This window comes from Colletotrichum abscissum (genome assembly GCF_030869225.1).
Source record: "Colletotrichum abscissum strain IMI 504890 chromosome Unknown Scaffold_12.1, whole genome shotgun sequence".
Classification (NCBI taxonomy): domain Eukaryota; kingdom Fungi; phylum Ascomycota; class Sordariomycetes; order Glomerellales; family Glomerellaceae; genus Colletotrichum; species Colletotrichum abscissum.
The window spans coordinates 337,059-361,650 of NW_026850010.1; the positions used below are offsets into that span (position 1 = coordinate 337,059).

At 53.5% G+C, this 24,592-nt stretch overlaps 7 protein-coding genes across 7 annotated transcripts; 2 read left to right on the plus strand and 5 right to left on the minus strand.

Annotated features, from left to right (window-relative positions):
* Window positions 1-153: 153 nt before the first annotated feature.
* CABS01_05879 (uncharacterized protein) lies at window positions 154-1,881 on the minus strand (the record flags this gene model as incomplete). The annotated part of the gene is made up of 1 exon (XM_060539247.1): window positions 154-1,881. The coding sequence occupies one exon, from the start codon at window positions 1,879-1,881 to the stop codon at window positions 154-156; it is 1,728 nt and encodes a 575-aa protein (XP_060404642.1).
* A 3,325-nt stretch (window positions 1,882-5,206) lies between these two features.
* On the minus strand, window positions 5,207-6,182 carry CABS01_05880 (ribosomal protein L10.e; the record flags this gene model as incomplete). The annotated part of the gene is made up of 3 exons (XM_060539248.1): window positions 5,207-5,442; window positions 5,503-5,887; window positions 6,138-6,182. 3 exons carry the CDS (start codon window positions 6,180-6,182, stop codon window positions 5,207-5,209), a joined length of 666 nt encoding a protein of 221 aa, XP_060404643.1.
* Window positions 6,183-6,579: 397 nt separating this feature from the next.
* CABS01_05881 (ribosomal protein L7Ae/L30e/S12e/Gadd45 family protein) lies at window positions 6,580-7,124 on the plus strand (the record flags this gene model as incomplete). The annotated part of the gene is made up of 3 exons (XM_060539249.1): window positions 6,580-6,626; window positions 6,684-6,870; window positions 7,026-7,124. The coding sequence occupies 3 exons, from the start codon at window positions 6,580-6,582 to the stop codon at window positions 7,122-7,124; spliced, it is 333 nt and encodes a 110-aa protein (XP_060404644.1).
* A 2,357-nt stretch (window positions 7,125-9,481) lies between these two features.
* Window positions 9,482-11,424, plus strand: CABS01_05882 (uncharacterized protein; the record flags this gene model as incomplete). The annotated part of the gene is made up of 2 exons (XM_060539250.1): window positions 9,482-10,091; window positions 10,157-11,424. The coding sequence occupies 2 exons, from the start codon at window positions 9,482-9,484 to the stop codon at window positions 11,422-11,424; spliced, it is 1,878 nt and encodes a 625-aa protein (XP_060404645.1).
* Window positions 11,425-12,787: 1,363 nt separating this feature from the next.
* CABS01_05883 (uncharacterized protein) lies at window positions 12,788-13,495 on the minus strand (the record flags this gene model as incomplete). Its single annotated transcript, XM_060539251.1, has 3 exons — window positions 12,788-12,871; window positions 13,003-13,087; window positions 13,278-13,495. The coding sequence occupies 3 exons, from the start codon at window positions 13,493-13,495 to the stop codon at window positions 12,788-12,790; spliced, it is 387 nt and encodes a 128-aa protein (XP_060404646.1).
* Window positions 13,496-15,597: 2,102 nt separating this feature from the next.
* CABS01_05884 (phospholipid metabolism enzyme regulator) lies at window positions 15,598-18,429 on the minus strand (the record flags this gene model as incomplete). The annotated part of the gene is made up of 2 exons (XM_060539252.1): window positions 15,598-17,030; window positions 17,274-18,429. 2 exons carry the CDS (start codon window positions 18,427-18,429, stop codon window positions 15,598-15,600), a joined length of 2,589 nt encoding a protein of 862 aa, XP_060404647.1.
* A 4,956-nt stretch (window positions 18,430-23,385) lies between these two features.
* Window positions 23,386-24,138, minus strand: CABS01_05885 (uncharacterized protein; the record flags this gene model as incomplete). The annotated part of the gene is made up of 2 exons (XM_060539253.1): window positions 23,386-23,870; window positions 24,000-24,138. The coding sequence occupies 2 exons, from the start codon at window positions 24,136-24,138 to the stop codon at window positions 23,386-23,388; spliced, it is 624 nt and encodes a 207-aa protein (XP_060404648.1).
* Between the last annotated feature and the right edge of the window lie 454 nt (window positions 24,139-24,592).

Below are 24,592 nucleotides of genomic sequence, written 5' to 3' on the forward strand. Positions count from 1 at the left end.
CAAACAAGCGACAGTTCTCAAAAACTCCCGCTGACCCAAATAGTAATACATCTATTGTAGACAGACGCCCGTTCATGGCCGGTAGCCGCCGGCCGCAGAGAGTAGAAATAAGACGAATGATTCTGCCCGGCTGTTGCTGATGATCTCGTCTACTCAGACTTCGCCCCAGCTGCCCATCGGGCCCACCGAAGCGATGACTGATCCCGTTCCGATAGAACCTCCGATATCCCAATAGTGCCGTGATGAAACGCTGCTCCGTCTCGCCGATCGTCGCGTACTTTGACTCGCACAGCTGGAGGCGTGTCTTATAGCGGCGGGGCTAGATGGTGTCGTCGCCTTGAAAGTCCTCCGCTCTACCTGTCGGGCCCGGGAGACGAGCGGGTGATGCTGGCGCACCCGCGCGGCCTTAGCTGCTGTATCTGGCGTGCTTGAAGTGGCAAGATGGGAAGTACCGGTTGTGAAAGTAGATGAAGGCGTCGACCGCGAGCTGAAGCGGGATCGCAAGTACCTGAAGACGAGGTTGACGTCCAAGTCTTGCTCCCATTCCTCTTGGGTAAAGGTAGCAGGCAATGGGGTTGACTCATCCCTAGTCAAAGTGACGGGAGGATCCAACTGGGGCCGGGTAGCGGGGATATTGATGGGGCGCGCGTGTTGAACCATTGTTGGCTGGAATTCAGGCATCTTGGTCGATGCTTCTCGTGCTACGGGAGCCATTGCCGTATCAGCGCTCGACTCTGGTATAGCTGGCAGGCCTGCGTAAGGAATAGGCATTTGCTGCATGCGAGTGTAAGTTGAGAAGGCACCAGGATGATTATGCGGCGAAAGCTGATTGACCATCAGGCCAAGCTCTTTTGCGACACGATCCAACGCCCGCAGCTGCCAAGATGAGTCATTGGACTGTTGAGTGGGTGGGTTGGATAAATCTGCGCCTGTCTTGGGAGTTGTTGACAAGTCATCGTCTGACGGCAGTTGTTCTCCGAGCAAGATTGAGAGTAACCTCTCGTCGATGCCCAGGTCGTTGAGAACCTTGTGGGTGATCCTGGCGAGCAGGCCCCGCTCATTGTCCTGGGTGTCAGTCGACTCGTAGTGCCAGTCCATGCTGTCAGCATCGTCTTCATTTCCGATGACACTCAAGCTTGCAACATCCTCGGCCTTCTTCTCTTCTGTCGTCACCGTTGGCCTGACTGAGACCATGGACTGCCGCCGCCGTCTAGTCTCCCTACTAATTTCCTCTAATAAGATGCGACTCTGCTCCAGTCGCCAAGCTTCGATTCTCTGCATCTTGTGTGTCTCTTGCTCCTCCTCTATTTCCATCTCAAGCTGGGCTAGCTCAAGACTCTCGCGGCGCCTTCGTACATGTCTGGGGTTGAATCTCTCAAATGCATAGAGCTGCTCCTGGACCTCTGGGTTGTCTAGCCTGAACGAGCCCAGGCCATCATGTGTGGGGAGTACGGGGACACTTTGCGCCCCAGCAGCACCAGCAGAATGTGTGTAAAGGCTTGGGATCGTCCTGAATTCGGGGAGATGGCTGTCGAGGCTGTCGAGCTCAGCATCGTCCTCGACTGATTCTTCATCGATGGCACTTGAGAGGACACCCGACTGCCGGGACTCTGTGTCGCGGGCCGAGTGTAGGAACGTGTTGAGGCTACCTATGTCACTGAGTCTTGATCGACCCGGTGTGGGAAGTGACTCTTCCTCTTCGCTGAGGTAGGAAGAAGCTGTCGTCGTGTCATCGGCCGGTTCGAAGAGTACCCACGAGTGGGAGGCATCGGTAGCAGCAGGGTCTTGAACGTGGAGTTGAGGAATGTCGCGATCCTCCTCTTGCACAGGGCGGGCAGCACGCTGCTGCGAAGGCCGCCGGGTAGGTTGATGGAAAGCCATGGTGTTTGTGATGTTACCAAGTCGTCGATCTGGCACAAACACAAGCCGAAATGGTATGTAAGTAGTTGAGTTGTGTTCGTCCGATAAAGGATGGGCGAACAATCACGATAAGCCCCCCCAGTCGCGGTGTCGCAGTGACGCCTCGATAACGGCGCCCCGTATTAATAGCGTGTTTAGTTCAAGTGTTGTATGTTTGTCGTTTGACAACGTCCCAAAGTCGGTGAAGAGAAGGACTTCAAGGTCGAGGTCGATCAGGCATTCATAATAGGAAAGAGGTCAAGAAGTGGTCGGATACAGGCCACACACAGCATATATGTGGCAGCAGTCTACTGGAACCAACAGCGGACAGGAAGGAAGCAAGAAAGCGGGATGGATGATAAGAAGAGGATAAGGGGGGTGTGAGGGGTGGATCTCTCCTGCTGGACCACACAGGATGACGGTGAATGGGTCTGTCACTGATTAAGGCGTCACCGACTAAAAAGGGCGGGTGCGGGCCAAGTACCTCAGTACACAATACCTACCATTTCGGTCATGTACCTTACACCGCGCGCCGTTACGAGTAACCCCGAAGAAGTGGGCGTACTCGGCGGGACAGCGGGACAGGCGCGGTATTCTCAGACTACAATCTCAAGCCAGAGAGACACAGAGACATACAGAGAGCCCAAGGTAAAGGCAGATTGGAGGAGCCACAAGTGTACACTACGGCTACCTACTGGAGTCTGGAAGGGGGCCAGGCGGGTGAATGGCGCAGGGTCGGAGTGAAATGGGGGTGGATGATGTGCTCGCGTGCGGCGGGCAAGGGATCCAAGGACAAAACCACCACATCAACTCCATGGAACCTTTGACTTTGATCCATGACTCTGGGGCATTCCGGTTGTCGGTTGAGCAGATAGGAGAAGAGGAAGAAGAAATAAACGCAAGGTGGGGATTGGAGAGGTACCCAAGTCCCAGGTTCCAACCGCTCAGCAAGCTTTGAGGAGGGGAATAGGTACAAGCTTTGGACTACTGGTTTTTTGTCCTCCGTCCTGATTTGAGGTGGTTTACTTGAAGGGAAGGTCAGAGATCACCACGACGTCCATCCACCATGCTTCCCCCAGAGTGTCAGAATGCCTGAGCGCCCAAAAAGTGACAGCCGACTCACACACCTCATACATGGACAGACTTGAGAGCTGGGCTGATTTGACTGATGAGGTGCTGATGGCGTTAGGGCCCTCTTAGAGACTGGCTGGCTCGCCGTCTACTGGCTACGTGGAGGGTCTGCCACACCTTTCCCGTATGCAATAGTTCAGATGCGCCCTGAGCGGCGGACATGATGATTGATGAGACATGGCGGCAACACTCGAATGGAGGGGGGCTATGAACTCTGTTTTGTTTTCTTCCCTGGTAAACGCAAGTTAGGGCGCCTCTAGAGCGGATATGGGCACGCCGGGATAGAGAGAGAGGTCAGGTTATGTTGGTGTCATTTCTCGGAGCATGTCGAAATCATACCGCCAGCTTCGCACGACGGTTGCAGATACGCCCAGCAGATGGAGCCAACATCATCCCAAGAACACCTTTCAAACTGGAGACTACGAATTATGGAGCATTCTCTCCTTGGCCAGTTCTTCCTGTAGAATAGCATCTGTCTCGTACGTAAAGCCACCGAGGGGTTGGTGTCACGTTGGTGGCTATCTGTTCCCGACCAACAAGCAGATCCATGCTTGCCATGATGCCTTCTTTGCTAGTCGCAGAAGTCTAGGAAATCCCATCGAAATGGAAGACAACCGCCCAACAGCTTATCACCGAGATCAATGCCCCTCCCAGCTCCGAGTCTACTTTGATATGCTAGGGCCCCATTCAGCATCGGAAGTGGTAAGGGAAAGGAGAGAAATTTTGTCCAATGTGTCACCCATTCCACTCTGGATGCTCTGAAAACTGACTCTTTTCGCTCATTTTCGGGTAGTTGGCGACCTTCATGCCGACTTTCGGAGCAAGCTTGGGGATGGGGAGGTTTCTCGAACCTCTCACGAGTCGTAAACCCTCAGGAGTCAGAAGGTCCCGAAGGTACTTTCCGGTTTCCTCAACCAAATAACCCGGGAGAGTCTAGAGCCTAGGAAGACATTTCAAACTTCGCGGACCGGTACCTACCTCCCTATCCCAACGTCCCTCCAAGGAAGTCTTACACCGAGCACCATCCGAAATCCCGATAACGTCATTTAGGTCACCTGGGATCTCGGTGGGACCTGATCGCCGCCCACGCTGCACCACCACACCGTCCCTCTCCTGAGTCCTACTACTGAGAGAGTTGAGTCCGTCGGCTCGACCGCCTGCTTGTTCCAGGTTCACCGTTGGTCGGTGTCTGCACCCCAATCTCATTCCCACCAACCAGCCCTTCGCCCCCAGATCTGATGTCGGCCTTTGACTGGCGCGCACCCATCCCCTCGCCCTGCGCTTACACCTGCTGCTGCACCTCTGACAGGGCGCTGCTGTTCAGGCGGTTTGGCGGGCTGTTCCTGCACTGGCTCCCAATACTACGATACATGACCGCCGTTACGCAAGTAAGATGCTATTCTTGCGTACTTTGTCCATACGATGTATTCAGGACCTGTGTCCGTAGACTCTCAGCTCACGGTGTCTGATTCAGCCGTTGCGCTTACGAGATCACGGTCACTTTCCGGGTCCCCGAGAGAAAAGGGACAAGATTTTTTTTCCCTTCCTCTCGTTTCTTCTGTGCATTTCTCAGCATGAATTACGTACTATTTGCCTCACAAAGGCTCCATCCCATGCAGCATCAAACCTCGCCACTAATTTTTTTTCCGTGAAATTAGATGGTGGTTCCCTCTCAGAGACTCCTGTCAGTGTCAAGACATCCTAGGCGAAGCTGAGCAGATGATGGTTGGAGGGGTTCGTCCGCGTGGCCCAGCTGAGGCCGTGCCCGCCGCCCTCGTGGTGTCACACTCTGCTGCGGGTGATCCACGGGCTCTAAAGAGTCTGGCACGGCATGTCACTTTAGAAACTTACCATTTCAGGTTGACATCATCCTTGGTTCAGCCTCACGTATCTTGGCTCATCTGCAGGTCTCAAAATGATGGATGGTATCTGTTTTTATTTCCCGCTAGGCTCGATCATCAAGCGTCTTCTAAAGCCCAACTCATGAAGCTGGTACGCAGTTGATAATCCCGTTCCCATTCGTCATGTAGCATAGAGGCATGATGTTGTGAAGTGTCAATGATTGAATTCCTATCTAGAGTCTGCCGCGGCATGACTCTCATCATGTTGACATGCAACCACTTTAGACGCCAGCCCGTAGAAACCCAAATCCCAGAAGAAAGCCGAAACCACTAACTTAAGCCTCAGAGGCGAAAGCATCGGGGAAGCGCTTCATGTTCTGCTCGAGGGAGCCGTGGTTGGCAAGGAACTGAACGTAGGCACCATCGACCTTGACGCGGCCAGCAGCCTTCTTCTCGAGGTACTCCTCGCGGCGAAGGGGGGTGAAGCCCCAGTTCTTGGAGATAATGATTTTCTGGCGACCAGGGAACTTGTACTGGGAGCGGCGGAGGGCCTCGAGGGCAACAGCCTTGTCTGTTTGGTGTGTTAGTGACATCGTTTTGTCGTTGGTTTCTAGAGGGGGGTATAACGTACTGGAGTCACGAGTACGGATGGACATGATGATCTGGCCAATGTTGACACGGGCGACAGTGCCGTTGGGCTTACCCCAGGCACCACGCATACCAGTCTGAAGTCTATCGGCACCGGCGCAAGACAACATCTTGTTGATACGGACGACGTGGAAGGGGTGGGCGCGGACGCGAAGGTGGAAAGACTCCTTTCCGGCGGTCTTGACGAAGTACTTGTTGGCGCAAATGCGAGCGGCCTCGAGAGCCTCGGAACTCAGCTGCTCGTACTCGTTGGAGACCATGTGGATGCAGAGAGGGAAGTCATCGACAGTCGCCTTCTTGCGGCCAAGATCGAAGATGCGAATCTTGGGGTCGGGGACACCGCGGTTGAAGCGCGACTTGGGGTACGGCTGAAGAAATGATCAGTTAGTATGACGACCGATGTCTGTATGTTGCTCCCAAGCCTGCGATAATCCCCTCCATGCCACTTCATCAAGTGCGTCATTCCGATCGTCGAAAATCAGAAAAAAGTTGTTGCCGACTTCTCCGTCAATGTGTCGCCTCTTCCCAAGCAGTACTTCGATCCTCCTCTTTCGATGCGCGGGATTTCGTGGGATGTCGGAATTCGCGGGAGTCCAGGGTTTGACAGGAGTCGCTCACCTTGTTCTTGCAGTACCGGTAGCAACGAGCGGGACGACGGGCCATTTTGACGGTATTGAGATCTCACGGGATCACTCGTTACTGCTATGTGTTGGTTAGTTGGTGGGTTGGAATTCGTCTCCAGAACCTGGGCGTCACTCACTTTTGAATAGGTTGCGGCGATTGCGATCAGACAAGGACAATACGATTGATTTCTCAGCAAAGCGGAATGAGCAGGTGGCCATGCTGGGATCCACTTTAGGGTTAAGAGCGCGGTGAATGCGCAGCGTTGATTGGATGCGCCTTGCCGAAGTGACTCCCCGGCGTGTGGGGCTTACAAATCGAAAAAATAAACTCCAAAACTCCGCGATCTTTTTTTCCCTTTGAGAACGACAACCAGCCTCATCGCCCAGCGACCACCAGACCTAACCACCCAGCCAATTCACCCGACAAATCATTCGCAATGGCTCCCGTTAAGAAGGCGAAGAAGGACCAGAACTCCATCAACAGGTATGCTGACTTGCATCCGAAACGTCTTGCTCTGGTCATGGTCTAACCCTCCCGTAGCAAGCTTGCTCTTGTTGTCAAGTCTGGTCGCATCGTGCTGGGATACAAGGAGACCCTCAAGACCCTCCGCACCGGCAAGGCCAAGCTCGTCCTCATTGCTGGCAACACTCCTCCTCTCCGCAAGTCTGAGCTCGAGTACTACGCCATGTTGAGCAAGGTCCCCGTTCACCACTTCGGTGGCACCAACGTAAGTTGTTCTCGCACAGAAGGGAGCTGGCACTGCCTCGCTCCCGACCTTCTCTTGCTACCGATCTCGAAGACCTCCAGTCTCTTGGTCAACCCAGCGAAGAAGTCTCTCAGGCTTTGGAGGGTGAATAAAGCTAACTTGCTACCCCTCTTCAGATCGAGATGGGAACTGCCGTCGGAAAGCTCTTCCGCTGTGGTACCTTGGCCATCATCGATGCCGGTGACTCCGACATCCTCAGCGACCAGGTCGCTTAAGTGGATTGAGTCCGGTCTGGCTGGTAACGGCGTTGGGGAATATGGTCGAAGGAAAAGAAAAAATGCATCCCGCAATTCGGGATCGCGGTTTGGGATATGCCGCTATGATACCTCGGGATTGTCAAGGACATGACTTTATGAAAGATCATAGGCACTTTGAATCAAAAAGGACTCGCCTGTTACTCAGCCACTTTACGATGTCATTCGGTGTTTCTGGATTGCGTGACAACTCAACGAACCTCCTTGCCATGCTGGAATCTGACAAGACGAGGTGCATTGTTATATGCCAGCCCCAAAATCAAGATGGCAGCCAAAGGCGAGACAGCAACTGACTATGACTGACATACTGAATAATCCCTAATTGCTGGCAGGTGAATGTTTATTCCGACATCACACTTCAACCCGGCCTCGGCACAAGGGACTTTTTAATCATAAAGTTGGCTACCCACCCCGCCATCCCTGTGCTCGGAAGGTAATCAGCATCTGGTTGTCGAGTCTGTCGAGCCCAATGCTGACCATTTTACCGGCTCATGGTCAGGAAATTAGCTAGAGATCTGACAGGGCTTCTGGGCCTTGAACCTGAATCTGGAAGGCCGTCAGAAGTTTTGCATTGATGGCAACATGAGAATAATTTCAAGGTTCCCACCACGGTCAGTTCTGGCCGGTCTCGTGCAGAGTGCCGTCCAATGACTCGATGGGATCCCTGGGTACAGAGACGGGCCGAGCCCACTAACATCGACGGGCTCCGCCTTCCAGCTGCTCACCACGGGGAGAATAGGGGTGCAGGTTGCGTGAGACCCTTATCCGTTGCATGTGCTTTGCTTGCTAAGACAGCTTGGTGGCTGTCTACTACTGACAGGTACCTGACTACCAGTGCTCCTGACAGTCGACCAGCAGACGACAGGAGTACAGGCTAAAGTGAAGCGAACGTGACCAAGAGCTACTCACCAAGGGCAATGCCTGGCTGTCTGGACACCCAACGAGGGTGTTTCAGTCGAGAGCCAGAAAGCATTGTGATCCTATTCGTTCATGATGGTTCTTGCGGTCTACGTGTTATTGTTATCGAAAACGCGATGGGCTGGTATCACTGGAATCGATCTATAAACGTGTTTAGTATTCCTCTATTTCATACCGGTCGTCTAGAAGCCAGCTCCCCGAGTGACCCAAGAACTCGGAAAGAAACCAGACAGCAAAGAAGGTTATCATTCATCCCATCTCAACCAAAGACGAGACGGCGTCTGCAGCACCACATTCGCAGCGCTGGCCACTGCCTGGCACTGCCGTCATCGCCCGCCATCTACTCAAGCTTCGAGCACCGGGTGACCAAGAGACGGGACTGAAACGAGAGTTACCTCGGACGCATCCCAACGAGTGTAGTCTCAGCTCAGCGCAACACAATACGGGACCGAACAAGAGCGAAAGGATTCATCGAAAATAGCACGCCAGAGAAGGTTTCCGTTGCCTGACCTACCACACTAATTTGCGCCGTCAAGAAGGTGTCAAACCACTCGAGAGTTCCACGGTGACCTACCCGCAGACTATCCCCAGGTACCTACGGATAGGCTTTGCTGGATGACGGTCAGTCTTCAGAGGCGTTCGCAGGTAAACTTAGTTAGTGCGTCCACGGCATTCCCGTCTCTTTTGCAGTCTGTACTCTGCAGGGTGCTCAAGCAACAAGCAACGCAACCCGGCGAAAACGTTTAGTGGCGCCGGGGTTGGAAGGGCGAAGAGCATTGTTCCCGTTCCATTCCTCGTTTCCTGGTTGGCCCACGTCTTCCCCTTCCTGCACGGGCTAGCGAATTAGACCCCCTGGAGCAGCCCCGAAATATCGGAAATTCACTGCAACCTGTGGACTGGACAACCGACACCGACACCGACACTCGCTGCACTTTCCCCTCGAAAGAAGAGAGGAACCCAACCTAAGTGTCTACTTGGGAACACAAAGTACTTCCATTGTCTGAGAGGCACTTCCTGCTGAGCTGACACCGTCTGACTTAAGCTTGCAAAGCTGCTGCACACCCTCCCGTTCTGCACCGCACTCCTATTTGGCTATCATCTGCCTTTCGCATATCTGGGGAGCCCAACGATCGACAACTTTCCCGCTGTTGTGTGTTCCGCGTCACCTGTTCCAAGAATAAGCAACTACATACATTTGGTGAGATAGCCTCTTCTCTCTGGAACGGAACATCGTCACTACAGAAATAACTTTCCGCACTGCCCTTGACCGCCAACTCTTTTTTATTTTTCCCTTCTCCCCTTCTCGACGAGTCTCCTCGCTTACCTCCGTTTCCCCAGGTAACCCTCCGCTGCGAACTGCAACAACAATCATCGCCACAACAAATCCTCACCGCGATACCATGTCCGCTGCTACAGCAAAGAAACCGCCCGCTGCGGGCGTCGGTCGCGTTTCCTCGACAGATTCTGCATCAACCCCTTCTGCTTCTCCTGCGAGAACGCCAACGCGATCCTCCACGCCCACGGCTGCATCTGCTGCGCGCAGAGCACCAGCTCGCTCAGGAACTCCCGTTTCCGCTCGTGCAGCTGCAACAAGGCGGGATTCTGTCCTGAGCAACAGCAATGGCAACGGTAGTTCTGAGGCCGAGGAGGCTGCGAGAGCCGAAACCCTTGCGCTATTGGACGACCTCAAGGAACGCCTTTCCAAGGCCGAGATCTCCTCTGATCAGTACAGGAAACAGGTCGAAGTGCTGCAGACGAGATTAGACGATGCAATCAAGGAGTCTTCCAAGCTGGAGGAGAAGGTGCACGAAACTGAAGAGCAGATTGAGTCGCTGAAAAATGAGAAGAGAGATGCCGCCAAGAAGATGCGAGAGATGGAAGCAATCTACGAGGCCGAGCGAAGCTCCATGACCAAGGAGAAGGAAGAAATGTCCAACAGAGAGGAGGAGATGCAGACCATCATCCAAAGACTGAAGGACAACTTGTCGCAGCGGAATGATGAGGAGGGCCGTCCTTCAAGACAATGCAAGTTTGACCCTGTCAAGCCAGAAGGCCCGAAACTAACAATTCTTCAGCAGCAGCAACATCTCCCAACGTTGACAACGGCAGTTTCGCCCCTCCTTCGTCCCTCAACCGCAGCGATTCACGAAACAACTCGAAGCTTTTGCTCCAGAAGGATAAGCTGATCGAATCACTGCGGCTCGAACTTGCCGAGGCCCAAATCAAGCTGGTCGAGTCTGAGAACCAGGGTGGCGGCAGACTGCAGGAGGTTGAACGCCTGCTGATGGAAGCCCGCATGGCCAATGCCCGCCTCATGGAGGATAACGAGAGCTACCAACTGCTTCTCCAGGAGAAGACGCTCAATGGTGATTTCTCTAAGAATGATTTCAGCTACATGGGTGTTTCCGCCAACCAGGATGCGCTCAATGCGCTGGAGGGCCGGTCCGGAGGCGCAAGCTTGGCAGATGAGCTGTCCGAGGATGCATCAGATGCCGGTGGTAACGACAACGAGCATTCCCGCCGCCTCGAATCGGAGCTCAAGTCCATGAAGGACCAGAACAAGGCATTGACCCTTTACATCAACAAGATCATTGAAAGGCTTCTGCAGCACCAAGATTTCGAGCACATCTTGGATACCTCCACCGAGATCAAGCCGGCTGCAAACACCAACAAAGATCTCCCCGCTCCGCCGAAGGAGGGCGCGTCCGGAGCGTCGCTATTGCAGCGAGCCAAGACCATGGCTGTCGGCCCGAACAAGCCCAAACAAAGGCCCATGTCTTACATGCCATCGGCCCAACCAGCCAACTCGGCACATACGGACCCAGAGACGGCGCCTCGCATTCCTATCGGGAATATGACCCGTTCCTCCAGCACCCGCCGTGCGCGCCCGATGAGCGAGCAGTTCACTGGTGTTAACCTCGTCAACCAGATGTACCGGGGACCGGATGGACCTATTTCCCCGCCCCTCGGCTCCCCTCGTACTCCGCGAACGTCGCAGACCTTCTTCGGTGGCAACCCCAATGCAGCCGCGCGGGCACCCAGCGGTCAGCAAGCACCCACAGCAGGTAACTTCCCGGGCATGCGCAGCGAGACCTCGAGCACCAGCGGCGACTCCAACGACCTCACTGGTACGCCTCCTTCGCAGTCCCCTCCGCGGTCTCACCACGAGAAGCAGACCACTTTTGCTGGCAACAAGCCCCGTCCTCTGCGCCTGGTGCAGGAGAACAACGAGGCCAAGCAGGAGAACAATAAGCGATCCAGCTGGATGGGCTGGGCCTCCGGCTGGGGCAAGAAGGAGGAGGGCGCCGCTGCCCCCGGATCCAACGAAGCCATCCCCGAGTAATCGGCACATAGTGACGCCGTTATGTTTATGACCTCCTTTGCTTTGCATCGCATAGATTTCTTCCCTCTTATCCAACCTCATCTTAGTACCGGACTTGGGCATTGTTGAATAAGGAAAGCAAAAAAGATACACGACGGGATACCCCCTGATCTGCGCTGCTTGGTTTTCTCTATGCACACGGGGTCTCGGTTGGCATTTGCGGGTAGTGTACGACGAAATGCTGGGCCTGGAGGCGCTGTCCATTTTGTGGATATTATTGTTTGGCTTCTTTCCTCTTCTTATGGCTATATGTTCATGCCTTTTTATATTTTGGGTACTAAACACTACACTATATCTACTCTTCAGTTTTCACCGGGGAAAGGGAGGCAGGCAGAGACATTTGTATGGACTGCTGGAGATCGATGTGGATGATTGACATGGAGAGGGGGAGCTTCCCTGGCGGTGTTTTGCTTCTTCTTCGATCATGAACAGGCAGCATTACCTTGAATGGGTGCTGGAAACTTGATGACAAGCGTCTGCTACTACGATATGGCTTTACGGATGTATGAGTCCTTTTGGCTATGGCCGGGCTAGACGCAATGTTGGATAGATACATGAGTAATGCTAAGATGGCTTGACGTTAGTTAGACTTTTGTTTCTTGTCTCTCGCAATATCTGTGATGTCGTGAACTGGTAGCCTGCAGATCCGGACCAGGTTGTATGATCTGTAAGATTTCTGGCACGCGAGGAGGCTTGACTGTCTAAGAGGTTCATCGTCAGGTGCGTCTCTCATCAAGCTCGAAGTTGAAGATGACAGGAATAATTACATCGGAGGTGGATAGTCATCTAAATCTCATAGAATCTCAACCTCTCCAGGCTCTTCCAAGGAATACCTCCTGCTCTCCATTCCCTTCCTCTCCAGATTTCACCTCAACCGTGACCCCATCTATCTTGTCTCTCTTCGCATCCATCAGACTGTCCGACTACGCACATGCACAGGCACAACTCCCTCTGGAGGCCGACTAGACAGCCTCTTCAGTAATCGGATGATACGAAGTAGGGGCCCGACCCCATTCTCTCGTTGGACAAGAAATATGCTTATTTTCGCTCAACTGTTTACTCAATTGCAGAAATCCGGGTGAGCCTAGAAATACTCCAGGCTGTCTTCAACTGTCTATTTCCATAGAAACGGGACCATTGCTTGCACGAGAGTGGTCTAGACTTTCCATACTACCGTGATCTCGTCTTCGCACTTTGCTGGCTCTATTGTGATTCACTGATAGGGGGACTTGAAAACCCCTGCTCCAGAGTATGCTGGTGTTTTGACTTCACTTTCTCTTTCACTTGATTCTTTATTCATAGGCTATCAGTGCTTTCCAAGCGCTTACAACCGACTGCTGCCGCTGCCGACAAAGGCGTCAAGCTTTTTCTGGTCGTAGACGTCCGCCTCGACCAGCTTCTCCCACTTCTATCATTGCATCGATTAGTAAAGGCCGCTATCCAGTCTTCTTCATACAGAGTGCAGGATAGTAATCGCGTACCCCGTGAGAAAGAGGGGGGGGACTGGGGAGTTTCGGAACAAAACAGCAAATGACGTACCTTTTCTCCTGAGACCTTGATGAGAGTAGGCAGGTTGGTCACGCTGAACGGCGCCTGTCTCCACGGGTTCTCCTTCGTTCTCCATCTGCCATGAAAGTGATCATCAGCAAAAAAATGTCGTTTTCAACAGTCTCCTTTCTGAGGGAATGGTTTCCCGCAGATGATACATCGATATGGATAAAGAGCGGCTTTCGTCCATGCAATTACTATATTATACACGAAGCAGGGGGAGGGGGGGGATCGAAAGTGACAGGGGAGGAACAGGTTCAACTCACTCATCGGGCAGCCCCGCGTAAACAACCCGGACGGTCTCTTCGCCGCCGCCAAACTTCTTCTCAATGTACGGCTCCGCGGCGGTACAGTCGCCGCACCAAGACTTTCCGTTGCGGTGCGACGCGTAGACGACGAGGAAAGCCGGCTTGGTCTCGCTGGCCTCGGCCACGAGGGCCGCGGCGACGGCCGAAGCAGACTCCTTTGTGGTGATGACGGGCATGGCGTATCTGTGTGTTGTTTGTTATCGGTGGGAGAGTTACGTTTAAATGTGAAGAAGTATCTAGTCCAAAGCGAGCAGGAATCAGCGCCTCGAATGCTGTTCTCGAAGTGTTATATGACTCGGGAAGAAGGGCAGCCAGCGAATGGCATAATACACTCAGTCGTTTGCGTTATTTCGGGGGGTGTTCACGAATACGCAAGATGGCATGTCCCGAAGCTTATCCGACTGCCTCACACAAAACGTGCTCTTCTGGAGCCCGGCAGAAAATCACAAACGCGTCTCGTGTGAAGTGAAAATGGGCATCTCTCATTACCGACTCTGGCTAGAGTGAGGTTTGCTAGACGTAAGTAAGCTATCGCACTTGCAAAGCTGGATTCTCGCCAGCCCGCTTGAGTGTGAGAAGGACGGAAACCCTGCAGCACAAAGTCTAGTCTAGTAAAAACCCCCATGGAACTGTACGAACATTGTAAACACTCCAAGTTGTCTGACAAATTCACTCTATTGGCAAAAGAGCGCAAAAGATTTATGACAACTGTGAGATTCGAACTCACGCCTCTTTCGAGACCAGAATACTCCCTGGTATCAGGGAAGATGTAGGTCGTTTTTAGACAAACCTGTTATCTTGAGTCTGGCGCCTTAGACCGCTCGGCCAAGTTGCCCGTTTCCGAATCACTCGCAGAATCTCGAGTGGATCAGATGTGGATGCCAGGATTTGGTGCAGAGGAGTCTCAATAACCCTCTTCGTCTTATGAGTCTCTCGTGCCATCGTGACCGCCCCCTCCATCTCCACCAGTAGAAAGTTCGTTCTGTCTTGACCGATCTGACATATTCATCGCCGGGTGCTCTGTACTGAGAGAGCCAGTCTCCATACTCTGTTCCATACTCCACACTCTGCACACCACGTACGAACAATCCGAGGGCAATCCTTTGCACTTCGTACCACAGTACACAAAAAGCAAACAAGAGATGTGCACAAAAAAGCAAAGATAAGAGGATTGCGGTGGGCCCGGCCCGCCTCCGATCGGAGAGGTCAACTTCCAGGGTGCCCGGGCATCAACCCCCCCTAACCCCCCCCCCCCCCCACCCCACGTTGCTTGGGGGATCTGTTTACTTTTTACCCACAGATCGTCCCTTGGTGATGTAAAGGCGGTCAGTGGGAAAGCCCTCGTCCTTTTGATGAGCTGCCAGCTGGCAGGGTCATGCGAGATGCACACAAACATGTTTCGGGATGGGATGAGGGCCTTGGGGTAGTCTGTACATTCCTCAGATCTGCAGGCTGGCTGGCTGACTGACTGGTGGCCAAACAACTGAGGCTCTGCCCATGTCATGATTGCCAACATGTGTGGGCCTCATGAGACGGAGTAAATACATAGCAGGTAGGCATGCTTCATGGCAAATGAATGTCCAGTCTCAGGAGAGCTAGTATCGGCATTCTCTAGCTGTCTACCTAGCTCTGGGCTACCTTGTCCATCACGAACCTCGCTTAGACTGCACAACCTCCATGTCAAAACTGACTTTCTTGTTTTTGTCGCGCACCTCTGTGGGCGGACCTGACTCCTTGTCTTCTGATCTCCTCTGTTGGTCGTCAAGTTTCGTTACAATTACAACAGCGTAGTTGCTACTTTTCCCTTTCTAATGAACCCAAGAGCTGAAAAAGGCCGTCGCAAAGAAGATTCCCATACTGATAAAGAAAGCAACGCAAAACCCAAATGTCCTAATCCTTGCCCCAATATGAAGAACGGTCCTGTGCCTAAGTGAATGCGTTTCGCTGTCCTGTCCCGTGATTTGCTGTGCCGAGGAATGGCATGTGGTCCACCAAAGTCGTGGTCTGGCTGGATGAAGAAAGTCAAACGCAAGAAACAAAAGCTGCGTGAGAACGCTAGCTGGAGATACAAGAGTCATCGTGGTCAGCGATGCTCTCAATAAGAAAAGTATATACAGTTCGCTTTTGTCTGTCTTTGCTCCGAAGCATTTGTTGCTGGAAAGCCTCGCTCAACGCCGCTTTTCCCCGAAATACTATGCTATGCCATGCACGCTCAATATACAGAACAAGTTGACAAAGAAAATGATCGAATGTGCCGACCTCCAGTAAGGGAGATACCCTACGGTTCAAGACCAGGTACTTCTCCAGGGAGTGTTGTGTTTGGTCGGAGAGAAGGGTCATTAGCCGAGTTTGGCTTGACTGTTGTTCTGCCAGAAATTGGTGCGCTTCTAACCCGCTGGCTCAACGGTAGAGAATAACGGACGACACCTTTGACGATCAAGTCGAATTCATCCTGGATGATACGACCCCATCGCTCAGAACCTCCAGCAGAGTGGTTGCCTGGAAGATGAAGTCTCATGGTGCCTGTCGATGCTGATACACCCTTATTGAAGAAAGACCCCTCAAAAGATAGCGGGCTATCAAACTCCATGATGGTTCCGAGTCGCATGTTCGGAGCATTGTCTTCGTCTGGTGGATCATCGGGAGGATCGTCTCGAATATGCATGTCTGGGTCTCCCAACTCCCCTTCATGTGGCCGCTTCCACCAGTCAAAGTCGGTGCCCGCGTGAGGCGACTTTGCAAATATCTCCAGATTCGCCTGATCGATAGAGACGACCACGATGTTGGGATTGTGGGCTTTGACCGTTAGGTCGAACATCAATTCTGGGTCACTAGCCAAGACGTTCTTGACAGAGACCAACTGAATGTCTGTCAGCGGCTGCGAGGTCGCGAACATAAAGCCAATCGCGCCAGTAATGACGAGGAGCAACATCATAGTGACAACCAAACATGCTGCAAATCGATTCAGATAGGATGGCTGCTGCCTGTACGTCTGTGATTCGAGGTTCCGCAAATTCGCAGGTTGACGTCTGCTCCTCCTGGAGGACCTGACTGTGGACGTAATCAATGGGGTGCGCTCGTCGTCAGCGCCAGTGGTCGTAGTATCGTCGGCTGCATCATAACGAGCCATCTGAATCGACGATCGCTTTCCGAGCGCGTGAGGTCCACCTCTAGCGGAGCTCGCAACCCTAGGACTAGGAGGGCCGGATGACTGTCTCGAGGTGTTGCCCGAGAGCTTAGATCGAGCAGCATTTGGAAAGAGGGATTCGTTGTCGAAAAGTGAAGGGTGTGAGTTTCCTGGCTGTCGCCCCCAGCGACCAAAGTGATTGTGGTGGTGATGCCTACTCGTACCTCTGCCCGATCCTGGGCCTACACTCCTGCCGCTGCCCTTACCATCTTCATCGACGCCAAGGCTCTCTGCTCCATTGCTGTTAAACGTGTTGACGAACTTCATGCTCTTCTTCAGCCCGACGGCTGCAGCGGCGGCGCCGCTGCCTTGCAGAGCCTCATGAATTGAGCGCATCCCCATACCGCCAGGTCTGTCGGCCTGGCTAATCATCGAAGTAGCGCTAGGTGTCCGCGAGTGAAATCTACGCCTGTCGACATCCGGGGGGTTACTATCGTATACGAATGTTTCCTCTGAGTCTGACGTATTCGCCTCGTCAACGGCGCTGGCCACTTTAGCCTCAAAAATATCTGCTTTGGAGGATGCTGATTGAAGTCTAGTCAGTAAACTGCTCATAAATGGTAATTTTCGTATAACGGGCAAGCTGCAAAGAAAAATTCAGATGCGATATCGGAACTGCCGCGGAGAGCGCACCATCTCTGCTCGCGGTCCCAAAAACATTGTTCCGAGCGGCTACAAAGCATCAGTTGCTGCAGACACTGATCGCAGACTGTGCTGGTGATGCCAAAGGGTCCTAGAGGAGTACAAAATTGAATCTGGTGTCTCACCGTTGCCAGAATTGACCGTGGGTTGCTTCCGGCTCGTCTTCTTCTTGTCTTTCTTGGGCCTAATCGTCTCGGTACTTGGCTTCGCCCTGAGTGTGCCGCTGCCGACTTCCAATTTAGAAGCAGGTGCCAATGCCACCTGGGGAATAGACGACACCGTTTCCGTCTCGACTATGAGGGAAGATCCTTCTCCCGTTGCTTTGCTCTTGCCTTGCTTGTTGGACAGCACACTAGACTGTCGCGTGACCGTCGGGGCAGGAGCGGAGCTCTGCGATCGCACTCTGGGTATCCCGTTGTCGCCCATGTTATCGTGAGCCTGGAGGGCTCCCCTGCTAAGGCGAATGGTGCGATTGTTGTCCACTTGTGTCGCTAGGCTTTCGGCACTCACAGCAGCCTCGTGGGCCAACTTCTCGTTGACCTGCTCCAGCGTAGAGTCCATTTGCCCTGGCGAATTCGGCAAACTTACTTCCTGTACTGTTTCCAGAGTCGAGCCGTTGACGGTTACTGGGGTTCGCACGCCAGATGGTAGTTGCGAGTCGTCGGTTTCGCTCTCTGACATGGAAGGGAGGGGGTCCGGTTGTGGAGTCGGAGAGGCTTTCGTGAGATTCACCCTCGGGGCTTCCTGCTCGCCTTTTCGTGCAGTGGGCGGAATGTGAGGCTTATTGAGCTGAGGAGGGGGCGAGCGCAAGCGAGGCGACACAGGCCAGCGAGGGCTGTCTCTCGTTTGAGCTACCTCAGTATTGAGGGGTGCCTTCTGAGGATTGATAGATCTAAGGAAGGATTCTTGGGAATTCGGGAGTAAAGTAGGAGTTGTCGCTGCGGAGAGCGTCCTGGACGACGTCGCTGGTCCTGGTATATTGGTATTGGACCTGGGTGTCCGTACTGCAGTCAAGTCCTGTTGGCTGCCTTTGCGCGACCTCAGGCCGGGGGTAGATGCGGATTTGGGCGCGTGAACGGGCTTCTGTGCCTTTCGTGACGGGGAGGTGTCGCGGGAGTTGTATGGTGATGGTGTTAACGAGGTTGTGGCGGAGGATGGTTTAGAGTGCGGTTGGGTCTCGGCGGCGTTGTTTGAGGGGGTAGTGATGGACGTCTCTGTATGTTCTATGCGTGACTGGCTTGCGTCAGAGGGCCCGTTTCTGGTGCTGGATGTCTTTTCCATGGCCGAGGATTTTCAAGTGAGACAGCAAAGGGAATGGAGCCTCGTCTAGTCCTCATACCAATCGAATGTGGGTATTGTTAACTCGGGAGCCGGCAATCGTAGTTCGGAAGCAGGCCTATCATGATGTTCGACAATGCGACGTGGTATAGGATGGATTTCTGGGTGGAAGGTAGGGACCCTGTCGGGAATCTGGAGATATCGTCTGAGTGGTTGTTGTTGTGTTGCTTTGGGACCGATTTGAGGCAAGACGAATGCGCGGTCGTGTCTAGGTTTCGTGGGTGACGGGGTGCTAAGCTACTGGCGATTGGGCTGCTGTGGAGCTGTTTGACAGGAACACAAGAGTGAGAGTGATTCGCAGAATGTTTCCTGGGTAGAAAAGAATACGGGTTGACAACGAAGAGTAAGAAGCTCTAAATGAGGGGATTGGAGGGGGGGAAGAAACCAAGTGTGGTGGTGTAAGTTGAGAAGAGGAGTGTGTGGTGTGTCTGATGTAAAAGACGAAGACGAAGACGGCTGGAGGAGGAGGTGGTGGTGGAGGTTGTGGGAGACCAGACGGGAATGAGGTCAGTAAGGTCAGTCAGTGCAAACCTAAGGTAAGCCAAAATTTGCTGAGTGCGCTGGCACTGGTGAATGGAAGGATGGCGTCGGTGCTGATGAGGAAGGCACTTGTTGGTGCTGGCAACTGGGTGATTGGGGAATGGGGGGTGGACTGGGCTTTGGGGGAGAGAGACAGAAGGTCGGTCGGGTGGTGTGTGCTGGGATAGACCGGTCGGTAAGGAGCGGGCTCTTAGCGTGTGACGCCTACGACCTGCCCAGCGAGAGAGTCTCAGAAAGACCTCAGCGGCCCAAAGTTGGGAGAGAAAGCACCTGCCGGAAAGTAGTGCCTTGTTTGCAGGGGGAGCAAGGAAGGCAAGGTACCTAGGTACATGGCTCGTCATACGGTCGGTACGTAGTTGCAAGTAGCCAGCCACCCGTGAGGACCCATGCGCCTTGTTGTTGCCGGGGGCCGGTCGCAGTCATGAAAAGGGCAGGTACGAGGATACATCTGCGACTACTTGATTCGAAGTACCCAGCTCGCCCTGCTCTGGCTGAGGTGCTCTGTGGCGCATTTTTGCTGGTACTTGCGGTATGATTCTCCAGAAGGCATGCACAGATGCTGCCGCTGCCGTCACTATACTCCGCCGAAATTGAAGAGAGTTGATGTTCCCTCCGATGATTATCCTCTACTACTGGACTCTCTCGCATTGTACGAGGACATGGCCAAGATGCCATCGAGATTCCCTTGAGCCTACCTACCTACGCAGTAAGCGTAAACGAGTATTGTGTACTGCCGCTTCCCGTGCAATCGAGCCGAATTGTCTAGACACAATCCTACGTAGCCAACGTATCCATCATACACAGCTTTGGTATCAAACCATGCCCTGGAGCTGGCTAACCAACCACGAGGCAGGGTGTCTTTGAAAGGAACGGCACGGATATGAAGCAAACAACCGTTTTGACAGAGGCCCATCAGAAAGGCTGCCCTATCATCGATTCTGTGGGCGACGTAACAAAGACATGGCAGGGCAACGAGTAAGGAGCAGCAAGACAAGTGGCAACCAAGAAACCCAAAATGAAAAGGTGAGGGAGAGAAAAATTCAAAAAAGCAAAATTGAAATGGCACCGATTCATGAAGGGAAGGGCGACCCTGATGCGCTGCCCCTAGGCTCCTTTGACTGCTTGATGTCTCTTAGTAGCACTCGATATCGCTTCCGTCTCCCTCCATTCCCCGCCTTTGTCTCCGTCTCTACCTTTCCTACCTCTGTAATACTTTGCACGAAATTTTCTCTCGCCTCCCAGCTCCATCCTGGCATACAAATGTTTCTGCTCATCTTCGGCGCCTCTTGTAGAGCGTAAGGGCCAACGGAGACATGGACAGGTCTAGGTCTGAGGGAGCTTGGTGCTCGAGGCACCGCGGAAGCGTTCCTGAATGTCCGCAGCAATCAGAAGCTTTTGTCTGGGACCCATCAGAACAAGTCAGCAACGAAGCTTTTCCCGTCTCAGCCGATTCTGTCTTTTTCAGTTTCTCGTGCGGTGTGCCATGGGCAGAAGGGCTCAAGCCATGTGCTCGACGTATCGTCTTGTCCAGTCCAATCCAGTCCTGCCGGGTAACGGATTGCGTTTACGGGTCACGGTGAGTGGCATCCTGGGCTTCTCCTCCTCCTCTCCTCCCCTCCGCCGAACAGAAAAATCGGATCTCTGGAGACTGGAGACTGGAGAGGGGCGGCGCAGCGGACGGATTCCTTCAGCAGCCAACGCGAGAAATGGATCCGATTCTGCTGCAGGTCCCAGCATAGCGTCGTACAGGGCGAAAGGCGGAAGGCCCGGCGGGCGAAGGAAAGGAATATTGCGACTGCCAACTAACACTGGACTCTTGGAGACTGCGACTGTGAAGAGGGGGCAGAAAAAAGAGGGGAGGAAGACAGGTACCTTGGGTCTCCAGTCTCCAGGTGCCAGGCCAAGCCGGTGCCAGGCACAACGTCAACACCGCTGCACCAGTGACCAGCATGAGGTGCCCATCGCCCAACCTCGGAGTTTGCAACAGTCGCGACCGGCCCACGGTACGTACCTGTCTACCTTGCTCTTCATTCCGACAACGCGGAGTGACCTTCCCGGGCGAATACTTCAGAAGTTCTAGGTACGTTTCTTCGTTGCCGCTAGACATGGACCACTCTGGCGGGGGAGGAGTCCCGTCTTCCAGGATCCTTGGAGGTAGGTACAAAAGGAGGCACGGCTACACAGGTACGAAGGAAAGCACCCTTTTGCCCTTAGTCTCCTGTCTCTTCCCATCCAGTAGGTTGGGAGCTGGTGCTGGGTTCTGCCTCACTTCTTCTACGGAGAGGTACTAAGTAGTCAGTAGAGTTCCTTGTCCGTCCAACAAATTGCTTGGGCCGAATAAGTTTAGGAAGTTAGGAGATACTGCGACCGGCAAACCCCCTGAAACCACGCGGGATGCCTCAGACCGCAATTCTTTCCCGGATGCTTTTCTCCATATTACCACTTTCTCGAGAATCCTGTCACCCACTTGCTCTACGTAGTAAGGTAGGTACTTACTACTCCGTATTTGAGTCTGCCCGCTGGGCTGTGGGCAAGAGTGGATGTCAAATGCAGCCCAAGTCTCTGGCCCACGACGCCCAAACTCGCCCATCCGCAATCTGGAATTTTTCTGGATGCAACTTTCATCGTCGGCCCCCCTTGCCTTCCCCCGGGCTCCAGGCAAGGCAAAGCCAGGACACACGGCGCAGCTGATCTCCATCCAGGAATCCACCCTTCTTGCTTTTGCCTTTGGCCTACTTTTTCTTCTCTCCCATGAGTACGGACTACGGAGTAACATCGTCCATTCTGTTGCACCGGCGGCCTGTCACCGACCCCCCGGGAGCCATCACCGCTGATTAGAATCGGGCATCGTGGGACCTCGGGACAGTTTCCTTCCAATCAAGGCCCCTGGTCTTCTTCAGACTTCTTGTCACCATCCCCTGTTCCCAGCCAGAAGAATCCGGCTTCTGCGAAATACACTATTCGTACGGATACAAAGTTACAAACTCATGGCCGCCATCGAATACCGCTCACAAGGTACACTGCCACTAAGCTCTTTCTCCTCTATCAGCAATCTCACTCGAGCTTCTCGAGTCTTCCATCTTGGCTGATGTACGCTGCTGTGGACGCAGTTTCCAGGGCTAAGGCTCGCAAATGCTCTAGTCAGGAACTGGAGGACCGGGACCATGGCCGGGACCTGCAGTCTGGTGCATCTCTTGCTTCAAGATTTGCCCATTTTCAAATTTCGGGAGCCAAGTTCTAGGCGGAAGAACCCAGTGATATTCAGCAAATTCCTAACGAGTCGTTTGATTGCTGCCATTTCACTACCATACAACCTGCTTAGCTTGCAGTCAACAACAACTTGAAATAGAGTCACAGGACAGACAGACAACAAACAGTCATGCTGTGGCTTTTGGTACCCTGACGGGGGACGGGGACGCATGCCACTGCTCCATACGGGGTACTTTGCAAACAAATCAAGGGCCTTTACGTGGGCTTCGGACCTGGTGCCGAAGCACTATTGAAGTTGACGCATGTCTCTTGAGGCTTCTACCCTATCTTAGTCAACCAGGCACAACTTACACTTCCGCCTTTGCCACGATTTACAAACCATAAACCGTAACGCCCGCCGCGATCGGGTGCCTGCTTGCTCGCTTCCAACGGTCGACCGTTGAGGTCGAAATGGCGGTGTTATGTCAGAATCCCCAATACGGAAGGTTCTTGTCGGGAGCACACTACCCCTACGAGACGAGGCATGGCTTCATTGACTCGGAATGTGGTATTTGGCAGCATTTTTCCTCGTTGAGAAAGACGGATAAAACTGTCGTCAATAGGAAAGGGTTGGTACCAAGTGTACACCGTTCCACTCCGTAATGTTTTTGGCACGTTCTCGTCTCTACCTACGGATACGGCTGTCGACAAGAAATCTGTCTTTGCCAACAACGGAATGTCTGCAGGTCAGCAGATCAAGAAGAAGCCAACGTTCCTCCCACCAGCTTCCTTGAGCCTCTCACAGAAAGCCAAGTGGACGACGTGGCAGGCACACGACTGGCTGCATCTCCCATGTGAGCCAACCTTGGGCTCTGGTTTTAGGGGGCCGCCATCTCAAGTGCTTGGGTTCTGATCCTCTGGATAACCTGAGACATTTCCTAAAGCGAGGAAAAGTTGCACCGACCCCATGCTCCCGACAGAACGTCACAATAAACCCACCCGTCCACGATGCCCTGATGGTACCGAGCTATTGGGGGCTTCTGCGACGTTCGATTGGTCGTCGGCTGTTCCCCTCGGATCCCCCATCTGGGGACAGGCAGAAGAAAACAACTTGAAATGCGCGGTGAACGTTACCAGGTCGATTTGACGTTTCCCGCATCTGCCCATTACTCACATCGCATAGTCATCGCCGCCTTCGCTGCGATGGTTGTGCAAGTGTGGGATCTGGGCCATGTCAAACGCTGCCATTGCTGGTGCTCTCTTCATCGACGCCAATCCCTTTGCGGTCTTGGCCCATCGACCTTGACCCATCGTATGATGGGCCGCGGCGGCCCCCACGAGACAGAATGACAGGCTCCGTCCCCCGCCCAGACCGAGGTGCTCACCGGCCATACTGAGCACCGAAACCCGACGAACGGCTGATCTGGCAGCTGATGCTGTGCGACAGAAGCGCTGAGCAGGTCGCTCCGGCGCTGACAGGCCGTTCTTTCGGTTCTTCTCCACGTTGCATCGAAGACGCTGCCTCCAGCCTCCAGCTCTAGGTAGCCTTTGCTTACCATGCACGGGAGGGAAGTGAGGACCGCCAAAGGTGTGGCTCAGCCAGGCCCAGAGGGAATAATGCTCCGTACCAAAAAATAGGTACGTCAGAATATACGCTGCAGTAGTACATATTCCATCCGTCTAAAAAGGGTGTCCGGGAGGATCGGTAGGCCTGGCAGGTCTCACCCTCCCGTGCGATGGTGCCGAAGTGGTGAGCCCTCTCTCAAGCCGCGGGGCTCACATACCTAAGCAGTCGTAGACTTGTAGCTCAGAGAGGGCAATACAAATCAGGGAAACCAGGCTGTGGTTGTCTGATGAGAAACACGGCTCGCTCTGCTGGCTTTCCCAGTCCAAGCTGTCCTCCCTCTGTCTCTTGCTTTCCATTCTCGCATTATTACTTGGCAGGCCGAACTAGATGCCTTCCTTAGGCCCCCACACACAAAGACAATAAGCGTGAAAAAAAGAGAGACAAAACCACGTCAACGTCTCGTACGGCTTTTGAAACCTTCATGTCCGGCGCGTGATGTTGATTCTTCCAAGGAATAGAAAAGGTTCTTTTCCAGAATCCACCTACCGAATCCCTCCAACAGCCCCCTTCCCCCCGCGTGTCAGCGCGCCGGCGGCGGGCGTTGATCATCTGCGCAGGAACCCGGAAGTCTATAGGTTGGGACAGTCGCAGTTTAATATGCAATGACGTTCCACACCTCTTTGAAGAGGTTCGGTTTTCGAGGAGGTAGGTAGGTAAGTAACGTTCTATTAGGCAGACGAACAAGTTCAAGGCCCAGCCAGCCTACACGCAACCCACACCCAATCCCGCTGGTAGGGTAGATTAAAACCC